A 20,361-nucleotide genomic window follows, 5' to 3' on the forward strand; every position below is an offset into this window, starting at 1 on the left:
TCTGTCTTCTAATTTATATTATGCAGCTGAATTTTCTCTTATCATGGTTAGCTCTTTGTAGTGATGGGAAGCATTGTAGTTTCAGTAGTTTAAACAACTTAATTTTATGTTTACTGTATTGATATTTTTTATTTACTGTAGATATCATTTCTTTGCAAGAAAGAACTTCTTTAAATTGTTGTAATAAATATCCAAACCGAAGATAAAATATGCTAGATAATATGTCACTTTAAAACAGGGCAATACCCTTAATGGGATTAAAAACAGAAGTGATGACTTGATATTGGAGATGGTTATCTAGACGAGGGGATATACTTGGTAAAAAAAGTAACTCAGCACTATTTAGTTTAGTGGAATGTCCTATTGATCCTAATTCATTGTCTACCCATTTCTGCATTTACTGTATGTCTCTTAGTGAAAATGAACTGTTCTGCTTAGGCTTTCTCTTGTGTAGAGTAGTTGTTACCTTTCAATTAAACTTTCTTTTCCCTTTTTAATGTACTTGTTTTCCATTGTCTTCAGTTTCCCACCATCTCATTACTTATATCACTGTGTCCTGTAAGTGTCCCAGTTGGCATTTCTTTTTTTCTCTTTTGCAATGTACTCTTTACTTTGAAAAAGCACATCAAACTCCATTAGACTGTAGCTGAGATCTTACCAATGCCATGGACAAGAAATAAATACCTGACTTGTTTTACATGATGCACCTGTTTCTTTTTTGCAGGAAGTGTAATTCACTCGTTCAGCTTTTCATTCATTATAATTCCTGTTCTTTTTGCTCAGCTCATAACTCATAATGTGTGTGCATTTTATGTTTTTGGACAACTTCACTTTGCTATTCAGAGAAAAAAGTATTTTTGTAATGACTCCATCTGATCCAATTGAGCAGTTTGTTCCAAGACTCTCTTGTAGTCAGTAAATCAATATGAAGTGATCTTGTTCTGTGAAGAAGAAATGCTTTTTGTGATAGAGATTTGTTTCAACTAACTAACCTTTTCAAGCGTTGCCCTGCACTTCTCCCCCAGCCCCAAAATAAATAGCAGCTTTTAGGAAGTGTTAATATCTGGATAGTAGCCATATGAGAAAACTTGATTTACTAGCTGGTAGCTGCAACTTCCTTTATGGAAATGGTCCTGAACATTAGCTGGAATGCCACTGGTACAGGTCAGGAAGAATCAGTAGTTGTCTTGTCTGAAAAAAGTACTTTTCACAACACTTTTGTTTTCACTTTGAGCAAACTCGTTCCTCTAAAAACCAAGTAAAATAAAACACGTAGCATCCTCAGTTTGCTTCTCACCATATCCATAATTTCTGTGAATCCTTCTTACTCAGAAGAGATAAGGATTTCTATTGCTGTTATTTAGAGCTTTGTTCCCAGAGAAGCTGCTGTCAGGAGCAGAGCTGGGGAAGCAAAGAACAATAGCAAAGGCAAACAGGTACCTATGGAAAGGCAGACCCTGGGGAAGTGTGGGGGAGGATTGATGGAGAGGTCCTTTCTTCTTTGCTCTGCCTCCAGACAACAGCTGGGAGGTTCTTGGGTATTTGAAGTGAGACCTCCCTTTTAAGCTACCAAGGAGCTTCAGAGGTAGAGAATAAAGCCAAGGAACTCTCTTTTCTGAGCATATCTTTGTCTGTGACCGATAAATATGTGCTTATCTGTAGTCCAGGTAGGCAAGGAGCAGTAGTAACTTCCCAGATGGGTGCAGGTTTGATCTTGAGTTGTCCCAGAACTGTCATCAGTGCCTCCAGCCCATCAGTACTTGTGGCTGCTTCCAGTCCATTTTGAAACTTTTTGCTGGTTCCCCTGAAAAATTCCCTACAATTCATGAGAACATTGCAGGATGTTCATATAACTACACTAAAATTATAAATCTTGGTCCAGTGCATTTCTCCCTGATCTGGCTCTCCTCAAGTTCTCCAGGATATTTCAGCTAACCTTGGAATTTCATGCACAGTATTTTCTTCCCTTCCTCAAGGAATTCTTGGCTTTAAGCAATGTGTTCAAGGTTATCTGTAGCATCCTTTCACTATGTAAATATCTAAAATTTTTCTCATATCTGTCTGTCGCTTATAGCCCCTGCCTATGCATGTCCCTATTCCTCTTTTGTGTTCATTTCCTGAGGGAGCTTCTCAGATGTTAAATAGGAGATTCTGCTTTTTTAAGTGGATCAGAATGCCTCACTTCTTGATCTTGAGGTCAAGCATTCAGAATTTGGGAGGATAAGGCATAAAAATAAGGGTTTGTAGAGGATCATATTTGAAAAGTGGCTTGTTTTAGTGTGGAGAAACACTCTAAACTTAGAGAAATGAGCTTCAATAGCACCTGTATGCACAAACAGGATGGAGAACCAAGGAAAGCTGAGTTAAATGCCTGGTTTGGATTGACACATGTAGAATTTCAGAAGAAATAAAACCGATGTTTTTATTCAGTGGCAGCTGGAATGTAGGAATTATAAGTAAATTGTGAATGACTATTTTAATATTACTTGAGAGATATAGGAAAGGAATTAATTGTCCAGATGGCATATGAGGAAAACAAACAAGAACTAAATGTAAAGGATTTGGTTAATTATCAAGGTATTCTGAACTCCAATTTATGCATTTTTGATGGAAGAGTCAAACACAGGTTTAACTTTTAGCCTACTGTAGGTTTAGCATTTTAATATTTATTTATTTAAAACATATCACCGCTGACTGTATTTATATTTTTCATTGCTCGATTTTTGTACCTTGTTTCTATTTGTTTAAACATAGCATGTAATATATATTTATTTTTTAAAAAGCATTTATAAGTTGTTAAAAAAGTTAATAGGGGTTGATTATAGAGATTTGGAAGATTTAAGATGGTCATTCAAACTTCTGCTTCTACCTTTAGCCAGTGACACCCACTCATAAAAGGGTTCATAAACTGGGGGCAGGGAGGGGTTTTAAGTTAACTCTGTGAGATGCTGACTTGTTTTGATGTTCATATTTCAAAGCAAGAAATCAGTTTTACTTGTAAAATCAAAGGTGTAATTCTAGCTATTCATATTTGGAGTTTGCCCAGATCACCGTGTTGAACTGTAACTCTGCATTTGGATGATAAAAATATAGCAATTGAAAATTACTTGCTTGTTTAACTTCTTAGAATTGTTCTGAAATTCAGTGTTCTGACCTTAGGAAGGAAATTTTCATAATCAGCATGGTCCAGCCTTCCAGTAGGATGTGTGGAGAGGTTGTGGGAACTCCATTGCTGGAGGTGCTCAGAATTCAGCTGGATCTGATCCTGAGCAACTCGACCCAGCTTGGAACTTGGCACCTCTATGGGCAGGAGCAGAGTTCAGGACCCGCAGAGTTCTCCTCCGGAGTGGATCACTATGAAGTCTTAAAGCAGTCTTAACTCATTAGAAAAGTTTAAGGATTATTGAGTTTTGAGAGTTAAAACCCATTGCTGGTTATAAAATTGAAGATGCAGTTTTCTTCAGTTTATAAAATTTATAAAAGCAGGATAAGTTGGAGGTGCTGCACCCCTCTGGCATCCAGGCTAAGGCACAAACATAGGGAGAGCCACTGACATCCAGTTCAGCACTTCACTCATGGAAAGGGATCATTCCCTTTTGTTTCACAAGGAAAAGTTCAGGTGGCAGTTTTTCTGTGTTTTAACAGGTTATTTTCTCATATGCTACTTAATATTGGAGTCCTTTTAGTTTCATTTGTTGTTACCTAATCTCCTTCCAGGGTTGTCTGTTTTCTTTTTATGTCTATACTTCTTAAATGAACATCTCCCTGTAAATACCTTTTGTTTGCCCTTCGTTTTCCCTACATATATTGATGTACACTTTTAAAAAAGTAAATCTCATTTCAGTGCCTGCTGAACTCTCCTAATCCTTGTTTGGTCTGTTTGTGTAATTTCTTTGTTCTCAATCCTTCCCAGATCATTATAATCAGTGAATTGAATTGTTAAGATGTTTATTTGCTGGACAGTGATGACATTAAGTAGGAATGAATGAATGTATCAGGGAATCTCAAAGCTTCCTCTAACATCTTTCCCCATATGGACCATTTCTGTTTCCATTCACTTGTTGCCCTTTATGGTTTCATGTGGTTGCTTTTTCACAAAACAAGTTATTTTCAAAAGCCTGTAGTATTGACCAGTATATCTGTTCCTACTGTGACGATTGCATGGACAAACCAGGCGTGATAACTTGTTTGAAGGTGTTAAATGCTTTAGTGCATTTACTGTTCTAGGGTGGAATAAGGGAACTATTTAGATAAAATAACCATGAATGGAATCTGTTGTTCACATCTTTCTAACCACTGTGCTCTAAAGTCATTCCAGACAATTAACGTTTTTACACTACAGCACAAGATTTTTTTCAGACTGTTTTGAAGTGATGATTAAATTGAGTTCTGTGAAGGAAGTCACTGAAGAGGAAAGAATGCATTAAACAATATGAGCAATAAACTTTTCCTTAGATACTAATTGAACTAAATGCTTTTTCAGGCTGTGTACATGATGCCCACAGAAGGAGATGATTCATCCAAAAGTGTTCCTTTAGCATTGCAAAGAGTGTTTTATGAGCTGCAACATAGTGACAAACCAGTTGGAACTAAAAAGTTAACAAAATCGTTTGGGTAAGTTTCAGAAATTGTGGCTATTTATTGGATTTTTACAGGCTTTATAAAGCTTTTCTTTAAAAAGGCTCTACTTAAATTGGGTTATTTTTAGAGAGGCACTGAGAAGTCTTAATATAACAGTGTTAATCATTAACTTTTCGTAGTTTACTTGCATAGGTTTTTATTTATAGTCAGTACTAAAGACAACTGATCCAAAAGTCAGATTTTTTGGAAAGGGGAATGGTACACAAACACAGCTGTTAGTAGCAGGGTTATCATTTACCTGTTTCCTGAAAATTATGTGATGCATTTGGCTTAAGTAAAATTCAGAGCAAAATAGTTATTGAAATATTGCAGTTGATGTATTCTCAATGTCTTTTAAAAAATTAATTCTGTTTTAAATGTAGGGAATAGCAGTAATTTTCATTTCCATGTGAGTTCTGCACTGAGGGCTGCTGTAACATGATTTAGAACCGTGTAATGCTGTGTTCTGTTTGGTGATTCAAAGCTTAACAGGAGTATCAGCTGCATGAAGTAAAGGTGTTGGAGCACACAGAGAATAATTATTTGCATTTCCTCATTCTAGCACCCTCTTTTCCCCCAGAGAACATCCACAAAAGGGCTTGCTTCTTATTTTCTTTTTTACCCAGTATCCACTTGACTGCCTGGTATTTTTTTGCAGTCTGGTCGTATTTCTTGTGAGATGGTGTTAGAGGGTGTAATTGTAAGTCTGGAGTATCTAGACATAGGATTATACAATACAGCTACATTAAGGGTGGGGTTTTTGTCTGTTTTACAAGTGTGATGTTTTAGTTGAGCACAAGTTAGGACAGAAAGATTATGATTAGCATAACCTTTACAAGCCTTCTCTTTGCATGTTCTGTAAGCGTGGAGTAGGATTTGATTAAAATCTGTTCTAAAATACTGTATTGTACATTACTTTATTTCACTGTATCAGTAGATTAGTCCTGTAGTAATATTGACAAGCACTTTTTTATTTAAAAGCACATGAGGAAGTTTGTATCCACACAGCTGCCCGAGTGTTCATCCTGCATCTGCTGCTAACCCTTGTAGTGGTGCTCTGTCCTAATAAAACCTGTGTCTTTGCAGCCTCTACTTTTTACCTTTTAGGGGAAGTTTAAAATGAAATCAGTAACCTCAGTGTTTTGTGTTTATCTGGCCATACTCTCTTCCTGCTAGCACACTGTATATTTAGTTTATCAGTGCTCCTCCTGTCCTGTTACATGGAAAGGACTTGGTGAAAGTGTAAATATTTCATCTTGAATTAAGATCTCAGCTTTGTTATCTTTAGTAGCATGAAGAGACACCTTTCCCGAGGGTGTTTCAGATGCTTAATTTTGTATCTGAGAACAAGGTTTTAAAAATGTGTTCATGCCTGCTTTCATTTTTGGGAAGGAATTTTTGAATGTGTTTCAAGATCTGGGTTTCCCCCTTTCCTCACCGTGGAATCAGGGAGGGGTGTCTGACCTTGTGAGCCCTACCTAGGTGCTGTTTAGAGTATTACTTTTTAGTGGGTGTTGTGAGTTTCTAACTGATTTTGGCTTCTTTCAGTAGAAACTGATGGCGTGTCTGAAGGAGCCCTTTTAATCCTAATTTTAGGATGTGACCTTCTTTTTGTTTTGTCCTTTAAACTGGTTAGTGTTTCAAGCCTAGGGAGTCAGGACATTATTTTTCATTTAATTATCTAACAGGTCACTTCATTCAGCTTTTTTAAGTGTGGACCCCCCCACAGTTGTTGGCACAGTTTTGAGATGAGTGTGCTGCGTGTGACAGTGGGGGTGAGTCACAGAGAGGAGAGTGGGAGGGAAGATAAAGTCAGTGGTGCTCCTGATCACCCCTGTGCTGGTGACTTCCAGGGCTGGGGTGGAACATCAGGGTGAAGCTGGAGCCTTCAGTCAGCAAGGCTTATTTCATATGGTTGGGAGTGGGGACTGCTGCAAGAAGAGTTGTCAGAGACTTAGAAAGCGTTCTTGAGTTGAAGAGTTCACAGGAGAAAGTATTTCATGTTGGAACTAGAAACATTTCATGTTTCTTGTTTCGTTGAAGGCAGTAGTGCTGAGTCCCTTTGTTGCACTGTGCCCCTTGGCTCTGAGGCATTTAGAGACTGCTGCTCTCACCCCTGCTTTCACACGGGTGTGTTTGCACATGGGCAGTTCAGAAAGCTGAAGGCCTCCTTGGAGTTACTGTGTGCCCAGGATTAACTGTTTAGATGAGCACAAAGGAGCCAGTCTTTCCTGTAAATCCATTTGCTTCCTTTCATGTGCTGAAATAATCCCAGAACGCTACTTGACTGCACCTGAAGGGCCCTCAGAGGAGAGGCAGCTAGAAACACGCTCTGCAAGCTATTCTGACAGCATTGAATTTGCTCCCAGGTTTTTTCTTCAAGAGCTTTTTTTTTTTGGCATGAACTGAGGCCAGGTTGTAGACTGGGTGAATTCCCCTGTCTCTCCAGCTGGCTCTGTCTGCCCTCCCTGTCCCCAGTCCCACAGAGGAGAAGGCAGGTGGGCGCAGAACGGCTGCCAGAACGTCTCACAAGTTCACTGCCCCTTCCTCCTGCTGAGGAAATCCCACAGAACCAAAGATCCTGTGCTTCAGCCAGTACCAAGTCTCAGTCTTTACATCCTGCTGTGTGTTACATTCTTGATCTGCAGAGAAATCACAAAAATGTCTTTTGAGCTATATAGTTTTCTTCACAAGTAGTAATGTTGTATTTATTTGCCTTGCAAAGGTGGGAAACTTTAGACAGCTTCATGCAACATGATGTCCAGGAATTATGTCGAGTGGTATGTTGATACTATTTCTTGCTGATCTGTGATGCATAATGTTGTGTCTTGATACTGTGCATGTATAATAAAATTTACTAACAATCTGAGTAATGGTGGCCTTGATTAATTTAAATTAGGTTTCAAAGGCAGAGGTTTTGCCTTGGTTTATTTCTCTTTAAGAATGGGATTACTTATGGCCTTTTCTGGGTGAGGAATTTGTAAAGAATAGGAAAGCTTGAAAGTAACTGGAACATGTGCTGCTGGTGCTTTTATAGCCATGGAGAGAGGTGCAGTTTTGAAGCCACAAATACATTGTTACATCTGTGGGGTTTTCCAGACTCAAAGGAATGTAGCTGGGGTAGTCCTCAGTGGAGTTTTTAGGGGGAAAAGGAGGATTTAAAAGACTAGAAAGGAGATGCCAGTACAGACTAACATTTCATTTTTATATAAGTGAGGTAGAGTCTATTCAGTGAAGTAGTCATCTGTATGTGATGAATAAATAAAAAAACTGCAAGAGCATCTTATGTAAAAACTAATTTTTCTTTCAGCTGCTCGATAATGTGGAAAATAAAATGAAAGGCACGTGTGTAGAAGGCACTATTCCTAAATTGTTCAGAGGGAAGATGGTGGTATGTATTTAATACTTCTTAAAAGGATAATTACATTTACTCTGTTACTTGTATACATTGAAATTCTTTGGTGTTTTGGTTTTGTTTACAGTCTTATATCCAATGCAAGCACGTAGACTATCGATCTGAACGAATAGAAGATTATTATGACATCCAGCTAAGTATAAAGGGAAAGAAAAATAGTAAGTGATACACTGTGATATGCACCAATTAAATACTTCAACATGTTGGACTTCAGTGCCTTATGATTTCAAATGGTTTTGTTGGTGCACAGCAATTTGAAAATCTTTGCTTTAAGACACCTCATTGAAAATATTTTCTGCTGAAAATTATTTTACCTGCGTTACCTTTTTTTTTTTACCTTATCCCATTTCCCTTCCCTGCTCCTTCCTCCCTAATTCTCTCACTGGTATCTTTTCAAAACAGTCCACGAACTTCAGGAGTTTTCCTAATGTCATAAAACTGCATACTGTACCATGGTGACAACAGTGGTGTTGTCACAGTGGGTAATAATTTATATATAAAGAGGAACTAGAAGGAAATAGATTCTTATTTAGACCTGACCATAGTAATAAGCAAATAAAAAGAATGAACTCATCAGAACAGCATGACAGTGGTCCCTTATCATCTCTTTACTGAGTGCTTGGAGTACAAGGCATGAAAAGGGATGTGTAAGAGTCCAGCAAGCAGAGTCATCTTGCTTGCTGCTCAGCAGCTGCAAAGTGAGGAATTTTGGCAGACAGTTGTAACTCTGATTTTAAAATCTATTAATACCCTTATGTATGCTCCTACAATTTGGTACATTTCTGGACACTCTTAAGCAATATAAAACTTTTAAAAGACAGAAATATTCAAACACAAACTCTCATGTCCTAATATGTTTTTTGATAATACATTGCAGGCTGGAGTAAACTTACTTTTTTCCTCCTCCTTCTGTGCAATTCCCCGATCTTTTTTCATTTAGTTTTTGAGTCCTTCATTGACTACGTTGCAGTGGAACAGTTGGATGGTGATAACAAATATGATGCAGGAGAACATGGCTTGCAGGTATTTTTTTTAATCTGCTTTTAAATGTTATTTCTTTATCCTTGATAAAATAGGGAAGGAAAATAACTAGCAAAACAGTGTTGCAAAACCCATTCTAGATTGTATCAACTGATTTTGGTAATGTTTCTTCTTAGACAAGCTTTGCATAGCTCTTAGTTTTTGTTATGTTTCTGAAAATGGAGCACAGATTTTATAGCAATCTAATTAGCAGTGAGTTTTATAGGTCCAAGTTGTTCAGTTACTGGAATGTTTCACTTTTCTACCAATCTCAAGACCGAAAAGTTCTTCCTCTGAGTAGCCTGTTCTTCATGTGTCAAGTAAAAAAGCATCATAGCTCCAGAAGTAACTTTAGAGACTTGATATTTGTATCATCACGAAGAACACCAAATGAACCCTGGAATGTTAAACATTTATGTGTATGCACATGTTTCTGAGCTTTTCAGTTGCACTTTGCTGCACCCACTGGAGGAAGCTGAAGTTTCTTTATAATTAATGTTGTTTTACTAAAGCTTATTTCTGCAGCTTTGATACACCAGATTTTGTCAGTAATGTTTTATATATTCTTTTGCTGTTCTTGGGAAAGTACAGCACAGTAGCCAATACTTGTTGGCAGGATACAATGAACATGAAATTCTTAATTGATCAAAAATGAGGGTTTTCCTCCATATTTTCTTTTTAATTGTATTTATACATGTGACTTGCTCTTAATGCTGTGAGGTGTCCAAGTGTGCTTGTATGAATGGCCTAAATTTAAATTAACTGAGCTCTTGTGTTCCTGTAGTAGCTCATGAGAAGGCTGGTGTAGCATTGGGGTAGTTTACTTGCACCCAAGTTTTGAACCATTCTTTGGTGCTGGTGCCCATTGTGTCATCAAGCCTATGAAAATCCTTAAGAAGAGTGTCTGCAGCAAACAAGTATTTTGAGTTGCTAAAAATCTTCCAATTTCAACCCTCTATTTCCTTTAAAATGTCTAGGAGGCAGAGAAAGGTGTGAAGTTCCTAACATTGCCCCCAGTATTACACCTACAGCTCATGAGGTTTATGTATGATCCTCAGACTGACCAAAACATCAAGATAAATGATAGGTAAGTTGGTTGGTTGGTTTAGTTTGTGGGTATTTTGGGTTGGTTGGTAATTTTTTTAATTGTAGAATTTGGACCTGTGAATGTATTTTACCAGAAATAATTTGCCAGAATCCTGTTTGTGTGTGGATAGGCTGTCACAAGAGTAAGTAGGATGAAACAGGAGTTATCTGCTTTCCCTCCATCTGTTCCCATAGATGGAGGGAGAGCCATTTGCCCCCTCACTGTAAATAGAGGCTGATAATTTCTAAAGGACATACATTGCTGGTTGTAAACTAAATCTGTATTGCAGTGGTTTCAGCCTCACCAAGGTGAGACTGCAGCAGCTGCAAGGCATTTCAAAATAATATTCCAGTCCAGTGGTAGCTGTGCTAGGAAAGCTGTATTTGTCAGAAAATAGCATATTTTAAAGCTTTTATCTTGGCACAGTGAATCCAAACCAGCCTTATTTCAGTTAAAATGCTCTTACCCTTGTTACTGAGGGCATACTTTTCCAGAGGTGCTTGCAAAGATTATTTTTATTCCATATTAAAACAGTATAAATTCTGCCACCGTATGCAGTATGTCCTGGAGAGAAATAGCATTGTAACAGTAATGTGTTCAATTTTTGCAACTTGCTTTAGGAGTACATACAGTGCTCCATAGTAGTGCTTAATAATCTCTGTCTGTCTTAACTACAAATACAATTCCCTTAATTCTTTTCAAAACTAGGTTTGAATTTCCTGAACAGTTGCCACTAGATGAATTTTTGCAAAAAACAGATCCTAAAGATCCTGCAAACTACATCCTCCACGCAGTCCTGGTCCACAGTGGAGATAACCATGGTGGACATTATGTTGTTTACTTAAATCCAAAGGGCGATGGCAAAGTGAGTACTGAAAAGCACCTTAAACACAAGTGTGTGTGTGTTGCAAATGTGTACATGGAGTTTTCATAACGGGCAAAGCTTCTGGAATTTTTGCACCCTAAAAGAAAAGTCTGCTGACACACTTCAGTTCTAGCAAAAGACATCTGACTAAGGGAATCCCTTCATCAATGTGTGTATGTGTTAAAATTCTACTTCAAACTGATTTTTATCCAGCAATTTTTTTCTTAGGCTGACTTTGCTGAAGCAAATGTGAACATTTCAAGTGTTTCTGTGACTCAGAAGTTCAGCATGTTTGCATGTCCCACTGTTACAGGTTTAGGTGACTTGATTGGATCAGACATTTATAGGTCAAGTGCCTCTTCCCTTGAGTTGACTGGTTCTGTGTATACCTGACTATTCACAGTAAAAGTAGAAGTCAGATTTTACTAATTCGTTGCTATTTGTCATTTGTTCTTAATTGACTTTATTGTTTGAATTTAAAATTTGATGTAAATTTCTCTAAATATACAAATAATTACCAGATGTCTTGTGCATCTCTGCTTTTTATTTTATTCTAACACAAATAAGGTCAATTTTCTGTTTCATACAGAAATACTTGATATTTGAATAACAGTCTGAAGAAAAACTTCTGATATTCAGTGTAAAATGTTAAAATACTTCAGCAAAGGTTTGGTATTTTTGGAATTCCTTTTGCTGAGCACAAGTAGCAGGTAGCACAAATTACACTGAACTAGATCTTTTTTTACAAGTCACGCTGCTTGAAGAGTAATTTCAGTTACTTCAAAGAGCTGGAAGCCGTGCCAGAAATAGGATTAATTTATCATTCAAGAACACGATTTTATGTGTAAAATTATATTTATATAAAATTTCCTCTCTAGTGGTGTAAATTTGACGATGATGTTGTATCAAGATGCACGAAGGAGGAAGCGATTGAACACAACTACGGGGGTCACGACGACGACCTGTCAGTGCGGCACTGCACCAACGCCTACATGCTGGTCTACATCAGGGAGTCCAAACTCAGTAGGTGTCCTCTTGTCTGTGCTCAAAGGTGCATTTAAAACCAGGGATTTAGGGCTATAATTTACCTCTGAAAATTCCCATGGGATCAGCCAACCTTCCTCTCCCATTTGGAAAGTGTGTTCTAATCTAGAGCTGCCTCTTAGCGCAGTAAAGCAGGACTTGGGCGTCTGCAAAGTGCTTCAGACGTTGGTTTTTTTACAGGTTGGAAAACTTACTGACCTAACTTCAGTAATTGATTATAAATATGTAGATATATGTATGCTAAAAAGTGGAGCAGTAGTAAATATTTTTTTTAATTCTGAATGTTTAATTCAGAAGTCTGTGATACATATTTCATGGAAGTACTGTGTTTTGGCTTGGGATAGAAAAAGCTGCTTTTGCCAAAGTATGATGATTTCAAGCCATGTTTTTAATTACACGATGAAGAAAGCTGGTTTTGACTTCAAGTCAGAGAAAAGTTGAATGTGCATGAAAAAAAGTGCTGCTTGATGTAAATCTTGAAATGACATAATAAAATCTGCTTTGTAGGTGAAGTTTTGCAGCCTGTCACCGACCATGATATTCCTCAACAACTTGTAGAAAGGCTACAAGAGGAGAAAAGGATAGAAGCTCAGAAGAGGAAGGAGAGGCAGGAAGCTCACCTCTATATGCAAGTGCAGGTCAGCTTTTGAAACAGATTGAGTTGCAACTGCCTTACCATGAAAATTCAGAATGTTGAGCCACCTGAGACGAACCTTGATTTTTCTTTCCTTTTCTTTTAACTTTTTTTTTTTTAATTTGTGCTCTGAAGTAGTGTTTGAAGTGAAATTATTATTTTAGTGCTTGTAAGTATATTTACATATGCAAAGAATCCTAATGAATCACACAGTACTGTCTGTTATAGACATTTTTGGTTTCTGTAGGATATATGTGCTTGTCAGTAAAAATAGGAAGTTCAGGTGAAAGGAAAAGGACCAGGTTATTTCAAATGGCTGCCCTGCCACTGCACTTTTATCTCCTTCAGGAATTATTTTCTAAAATTAGAATGTATCTAGCCATAGGCTGCAAGCCTGGACTTCTGCCAAACTGAGCTCATCAAGTAGAAGCAGAAGGAGAGAGTGCTTATATTTGCAATTATCTTTTTGGAAAAGCCAGATGGACTAGATCGTTATGAATTGCCTTAAGGAACCCCGTTTATGGCTCTTTCCAGAGCCCATCTGGCACAGGAGAATAGAACCCATTTGCCTCCATGTTTCTTTGCATCTTCTTTCTGGTGTTCATAAGTAGAGACACTGGTGAAACTTGGCTCGTTCTGCACTGCATTTGCACTGGAGCTGTTTCCTGTGGGGAGACTGGCAGCGTTTGTGTTTCTGTTAACAAAGAGTGCAGGAGGGCTCTGGGAAATACAGGAGAAGGTTTAGGCAGCCTCCTTGCCTTACACTATAAAATAATTATGTAGCTTTTTTTTTTTTCCCTTTAAGTGCCAGGATTGTTAGAGCACATGTTTCCAAGACTGGGATCTAAGCACAACTGGTTTTTAATTGTCCGGGATTTGTAAGAATTAGTATATTTTAATTACTCGCGCTGATGTGACTATCAATCACAGTTTTTTAATTTAATTATAATCTGTGTGCTTGCAAATTGTCTTCATGCAAACACAGATAGTGTTAGCACTGGGCCACCACCCAGGCAGCCAGTGAGGTTGCATAGCAAAACATCAGGAGAAGGTATTACATGGTGCAGCTGAGCTAATATGAGTAGTAACCTTTAAATGTCATTTTTCAGATAGTGGCAGAGGATCAGTTCTGTGGTCACCAAGGCAATGATATGTATGATGAAGAAAAAGTGAAATACACTGTTTTCAAAGTATTAAAAAACTCCACACTCACAGAATTTGTTCAAAACCTCTCTCAAACGATGGTAAGTTTTCTGTAGCTGAACACCTGTATGTACTTATTTTATGACATTATGGTTGCTTCATAGCCCTTATCTTCTCCAGCAGTCATAATTTAGACCTTAACACAAAAGATCTGTTTGGGTTTAATAGAAGTATCTTAGCCTTTTTTCCTTGCTTTGTTTTAGTTTCCTGACACGTTTTTTATTTATTTTAGGGATTTCCCCAGGATCAAATCAGATTATGGCCAATGCAAGCAAGAAGTAATGGAACAAAAAGACCTGCAATGTTGGATAATGAAGCAGATGGCAATAAAACGGTAAATAGTCACTGATAGAGGACATTTTTTTTCTGTCCATCATTCATGATTTTTAGTTCTCGTTTAAAATATCTAAGTTTGGGACATCAGTTTTTTCAGGGTATTAACTTTAAAATTAATTTCACTGTATCTGGTAAAGTTTGATACTTAAACAGATTTGAGATTTAGTGGATTAATTTGGATAGGAAGCAGGAATGTGGTGCATGATTTTTCTTCCATGAAAAAAAAAGTATGATGATGATGATTTTTAATGTTAGATTTAAAACAGAAATATCTTTTTGAGTCCTCCGTTATTTGAGCAAAAAGTCTGGATTTAATGAAATGTGTTGCTTAAAATATGAAACACTGTGTCTAAATACCACAGAAAACAGTGGTTGGTTTCTGTCCTGTCACCGTTGTGTTACTTCTAACATGAAATAATATTCTTGCCATGATAAAGGTAGCTGTAGGTACATTTTTAAATGAAAGAGGTTTTATTTTAAATAAAACCAATCATTAGTGCTTTGTTTAACTTTTGGTGATTTTTTATCTGTATTTGTTTCTCTTCATAAACTGCCTTTAACACAACTTTAAAAACCCCAAAACTCTCCCACTCATAGAATGTCATAAACTTCTTGTATCTGATTAAAATGCGGATATCAGTTTGTATTATGTTCTCCAGAGACCTTTTTTTTTTTCTTCTTTCACATCTTTCTACATAGATGATTGAACTCAGTGACAATGAGAATCCTTGGACAATATTTTTGGAAACAGTAGATCCAGAGATGGCTGCTACTGGAGCAACATTACCCAAGTTTGATAAAGATCGTAAGCAGATGGGCTAAACCTTCCCTAAATACAAAATACTTCTATTTTGGGTATATCTCCAAAAACATTGTACACTCCTTTCTTCAAGGATGTCGTTGATGTAACCATCAAACTGCTACAGTGCTGAAATTAGTTTTTCTCATGCAGTTTTTCCTTCATTTCTCTTGAAGTGTAAGACAGACTTTGCATGTTTTTACACTCTCACTAAATAAATTTATATATATATATTTATATTTTAAGGGCATTAAATAATTAAATCAAAGACACACACTTATTAGTGTGTAAAGAAAAATATCTAGGTGATCTCCTTCCCCCCTCCCTGCCCCAACCCTTACTTAAAATTAAGTCTTGTTCCTTACTTTGTAGATGATGTGATGTTGTTTCTGAAGATGTATGATCCGAAGACTCGGAGTTTGAATTATTGTGGACATATCTACACCCCTATATCCTGTAAAATACGTGAGTTCTGAAATTCAGAGTCTTTGAAATAACCGGAGGCTTTTAAAGACAGTAGGTTGCACGTATTTTTTCTTTTAATAATGTTTCTATCACAGAAACAGATTGTTATTTAACCCAGAACCTGACAGTTTTCTTCCCCATGCTGTGTCAGTGACACTTTCTGCAGGACTGAGCATGTCACTGCTGGTGGTCAGTTAATTGTTGGTTACAGTTTTGCTGTACTCACCAGATGTTGCTGAACATAAACAGCTCTTGCTTTGTGATTTGATATGGCTCTCCAGTTCGGGGGTTTCCCCTTCTGTTTCAAGGATTTGGGGAAATATACTCCTGCAATAGCTTTTAAAATAATTCCTCTGCAGTCTTTCACTATGGCAGCTTGAGCAGCTGCTGAGACTGGATTGGGTGTCAGCCTTGATTTTCATATGGATCTACTTAAGGAATTCAGCAAATGTCCACTGAGTAAAAATACTTCAGTTTTTCATTTTGACTTGTACCTACTTTCTAATTTTTTATTTTAGCTACCATAATTTTTTTTTCTAAGATATTAAATTTTTCTCTGGGGAAGGAGTGGTGTTATTTCATCTCTTGAATTTCCAATGGTCTTTCACATATATTGTTGTTGTCCGAATGAAGTAGAAGGAAACCTTAAAATATGTTTCTGAGTTGGATGTCAACAAGGGAAGCTTTAACCTGGAAGGCTCTTTCTTAGGCATTGTAAAACTATCTCTCCAGGGTAGCAAAATAGGTTCTCTCCTTTCTGTGGTTGGTCTCATTAGCAGTTACTGCAACGTGTTTCACATTCCTTCTTTTTTTTTCCAATAGGTGACTTACTTCCAGTTATGTGTGAGAGAGCAGGATTTCCACAAGAAACTAACCTTATCCTCTATGAGGTTTGCATTGACAGACTTTCTCTACTTCTTTGTCTTTTACATGCTATGACTAAAGAAAAAGAAGCTTTATTCATTAAAAAAGTTGTTTGTGATGATTTATAAACCATCAGCACTGTGACCTGTAGCTTTGAAGTCTGTAGTGCTGCAAGAGAGTAGCAGATAGTTAACTTCAAAAACAGATTTAATATTAAACAGCTGGAAGTGTGAGGCTTTAAAAACCAAGAAAAATCTCTCCATGAAGACCTACACGAGTGCTAAATCTCTGTTGCCATGTAAGAACAGCTAATGTTGTTGATGTTATTGACCATTGTATTTTCAGTGCCCCCCTTAGGCAGTGAAGCTGAGAAAAAATGCTGCATCTTCTCCTTCCTTCCCTAAGTCAGAAGTCTGCAAACAAAATCCTTACTCCACTAGCATGTTTCTGCCCAAATAGTAAATCTTCAGAACTGCTGCATTTATTTAGTGCTGAAGATGCAGATCTTGCCAAGGCAAAGTCCTGGCTAGAGTGAGAACAAGGCACTGGGTTTTTATTGGGAATTTTTTTAGCAGTCCTGCTGCTCTCTCTGGTGGTTCCAGGGCAGCACACACGCTGCCATCCTAAAGAGCAAACTGTCAGGTGCTCCTGCTCTGGGCAGGGCAGGGTAACAGTTTGATTCCAGTTTGCTTAGACAGGTGCTTTTATCCCACCCTACGAGTATAATTATGTAATATGCATATAGATATTTTATAATACGTGCATTTTCATTATGGCTTTGTTGGGATTCTCTTTTTTTTTTTTTTTTTGGTACTTATTTTAAAGACAAGTGAATTGGTGCACATAAGTCCTGCACTATTAAAGTAACTGAGCATAATCACTGCTCTCCAAGCTTCCTGCAAGCTGAATCAGTAGAAAATTAATTTTGGAAAAATTAATTAAAAAACATTATCAGCATAATGATAAAATAGTTTTGAAAATTAGGACAATTTGAGTGAGATTCCAAAGGTAAAAATGAACAGCCAGTTTTATCAATAGCAATTAGATCTATCTGTACTCTAGCTAAGATTACATTTAATTTGTGTGTGTGTGTATATATATATACCTATATATACAGACACATATATATACACACACATTTTTTTCAGTTTAAATGAGATACAAGTTACCTTACATGAAGATTTCTGCACTATTGTGACCTTTATTTTTGTCTTTTGTTTGTTCTGTGATCAATAATTTTGGTTCTTTATTGCAGGAAGTTAAACCCAATTTAACAGAAAGGATTCAAGACTATGATGTATCTCTTGATAAAGCTCTGGATGAACTCATGGATGGCGACATCATAGTGTTTCAGAAGTATGTATTTTAAGGGGGCAGCTTATCATTGCAATTAAATCACCTGGTTCATTTTGAAAGCAGAATTTCCTTTAACTAAGTATTTTTAACAAGAGCAAAGTATTATGTTCCAACAGTAGATATGCTCTCAGCAGTTCTCATTTGTTTATTCAAAAGGAAAGTGAAAAAATATTGGTAGTACTTTAATTATCACATGCCATATTATTAAGGAAAAGAAGGTTTCATCCTAGTTTAGGAAACTAACAACCTGAAATAGGTCCTAATATGACAGAGAATGGGTCAGGAATGCATTTGATTTGTGCAGCTTTTTAGTGGAGCCACTGCAACTCGGATACCAAAGAGCCTTCCAGCATTTCAGACCTCGGGCTCAGTACCATGCCCACTGCACAAGGCTCTTGGCTTGGAGCTCCTTTCAGCCTAGAACTGAACTAAACTGCTTTCCCTTTCTCCCTTTTTACTGACACTCACAGTTAGTTCCTTACTGGTGTCCTGGTCTGCAGTGAGGAGATGCTCCCAGTTTGCCTGAGCATATCCAGCTTGTAGGTGTACTGGTGTTTCAGCTGGAGTTTTGTCTGAGGCAAAAGGGGAACTCCTGCATCTTGTACCCATTAAAGGAATCTTTCATAATCTTGTCAGGGCTATAAATCAGCATTTCTATGCTCTCACTGCTGATGGTCACACCCAACTGTGTTGCTGTGTTTCTCTCCATGGGCTGACAGTGGGTGGAAGCCAGCTAGTCTATCTTCAGCACTCTTATCCCAGATTATGTGAGATGAATGTATTTCTCATGTCATGCCATGGAACTCGCATTCCCAGTTGACCCAGTTGGTGTTATGCACCCTTGGCTGGCTGCTGACTCCTGGGTAAGTGCACAGCTTGTACCCTGGTGCTATTTCTCTGCTGAGAAGTTGGGGTACCAGTCAGGAGTGACCCAAACCAGCCTCTGTGCCCACTGCTCTGCTTCTGTGGGCCAAGGAATGCTGTTGTACATCCGGCCTCTGTGCAAAGCAATTGATACAGGGGTATGTGGAAAGCTGTGCAACATCAATACAGACACGTAGCGATGTGCCAGGGTGGGAGGGAGGGGTGGCTCCTGCTGGAATGGTGCTGTGGAACCACAGGATCCAGGGTATGGCCAGGCTGCCAAGAGGGAGTGCAGCAGGTGAGGGCGATGGGCCTTGCACTGCACAGGGCTCTGGGTCACTGCTGACTGCATTAGTCCTACTGTGTACGAGTGGTGGCTCTCTAAAAAGGTTTCTAAACTTTAGTTCTGTATCTCTCAGCTGTTGCTGACTTACTGTAGAACATGTTTCTAAAAGCCCAAACTGTTTGTGTGTGTAACAGTGTGATATGTAATGGTGTTATCATCTGTTTGCTCTTGTAGGGATGACCCAGAAAATGATAACAGCGAACTACCAACAGCCAAGGAATACTTCCGAGACCTCTACCATCGTGTGGATGTCATTTTCTGTGATAAAACCATCCCCAACGACCCAGGCTTTGTTGTTACTTTATCCAATAGGATGAATTACTTTCAGGCACGTGCCCTGTTTCTCTGCTTTCGTTTCCTTGTTCTTTTGCAATCCTTCACAAGTGCATTATAAAGGTATTATATTACCTTTATATTCTATACATATATATATATATATACACACCTATATATATATACACCTATATATTCTAAAGGTATTATATTACCTTTAGAAAAGAGTAGGTCTGTTCTTGTGCACCATTTGCATTGTGGTCATGAAAAATTTAAGGAAGCCATTAAGGCTTGTGAGAAGAAAATGCTCTAAACTCCCCAGTTTTATTAATAATGAGTTATTTGATAATAGGATTCTTTCTTGGTAGGGCATTCTGCTCTGTCAGGGAAATCATATTCTAATGAATTTATGCATTTGCTTTCGAAGTGACATGTAAAATTTAGCTACTAGAAGGAAAGTACCTTGGGAATCTACTGATACCTATGTTGTGCTTGTAGTATCACCAACAATATTCATTTTGTAGACCAAACTGTATTGCTTTCTTCACACAATGCAGTTTAATGCTCAGTGACACTAACAGATCAAACCTGTTGTGTTCATAAAGAGTGACATGGGGTGTTGAGATGAGGAAAACTGGACATTGAAACTTTAAAAAAAATGAAATAAAGTTGGTTTTTTATCCTGTTCTCACTGTCTGCCTTTTGGCCAGTTGTCCTCTCTTATTTTCTTTCCACTTGAAGTGTAAGGTCTTTATAGTTTGGTAAGGCAAAAATGGACAGAGAATGCCCATGCCTTCTGTGAGGCAGTGCTGTGAAATATCGGAATAATGTAGTGTTATTACTTGAATTCACTCCAAGCAAGCTAACTTCCTTGGAGTGAATTAAAGGAGTGGGAATCTTCAAAGAGCAAGTCTTACTTATTCCCCTAATAATACTATAATTAAAAAAAATGAAAACCAAAACAAACCAACAGCAAAAAGCAACCAAACAACAAATTCATCCAAACAAGCAAAAGAGGAATAGAGTTATTGTTGTGGATTTTGTGGCATTTGGGTGACAGTGATTTATTGTAATAAAACAGTTTCCTCATTTTTTTCACAGTATATCTTATTCTGTGTCAACCGTTCAGAAGCTGACAGCACTAGTTTATTTAGCCTTGGAGGGGTAGAC

The 20,361-nt window shown here is 37.6% G+C and overlaps 1 protein-coding gene across 1 annotated transcript in view; it reads left to right on the forward strand.

The window, feature by feature from the left end:
- Positions 1-20,361, forward strand: part of USP7 (ubiquitin specific peptidase 7) — a 71,600-nt gene that overhangs the window by 39,445 nt on the left and 11,794 nt on the right. Inside the window, exons 7-22 of the mRNA XM_027742304.2 lie at positions 4,484-4,614; positions 7,346-7,400; positions 7,931-8,011; positions 8,103-8,193; positions 8,976-9,058; positions 10,033-10,142; positions 10,851-11,007; positions 11,886-12,030; positions 12,559-12,689; positions 13,795-13,929; positions 14,121-14,222; positions 14,924-15,029; positions 15,396-15,488; positions 16,311-16,378; positions 17,608-17,708; positions 19,093-19,246. Coding sequence (XP_027598105.1) covers positions 4,484-4,614; positions 7,346-7,400; positions 7,931-8,011; positions 8,103-8,193; positions 8,976-9,058; positions 10,033-10,142; positions 10,851-11,007; positions 11,886-12,030; positions 12,559-12,689; positions 13,795-13,929; positions 14,121-14,222; positions 14,924-15,029; positions 15,396-15,488; positions 16,311-16,378; positions 17,608-17,708; positions 19,093-19,246 — 1,743 coding nt within the window. The remainder of the gene's footprint in view (positions 1-4,483; positions 4,615-7,345; positions 7,401-7,930; positions 8,012-8,102; positions 8,194-8,975; positions 9,059-10,032; positions 10,143-10,850; positions 11,008-11,885; positions 12,031-12,558; positions 12,690-13,794; positions 13,930-14,120; positions 14,223-14,923; positions 15,030-15,395; positions 15,489-16,310; positions 16,379-17,607; positions 17,709-19,092; positions 19,247-20,361) is intronic.

The sequence above is a fragment of the Pipra filicauda genome, unplaced genomic scaffold (genome assembly GCF_003945595.2).
Source record: "Pipra filicauda isolate LSUMZ 115617 unplaced genomic scaffold, ASM394559v2 scaffold290_size937220_pilon, whole genome shotgun sequence".
Classification (NCBI taxonomy): Eukaryota; Metazoa; Chordata; class Aves; order Passeriformes; family Pipridae; genus Pipra; species Pipra filicauda.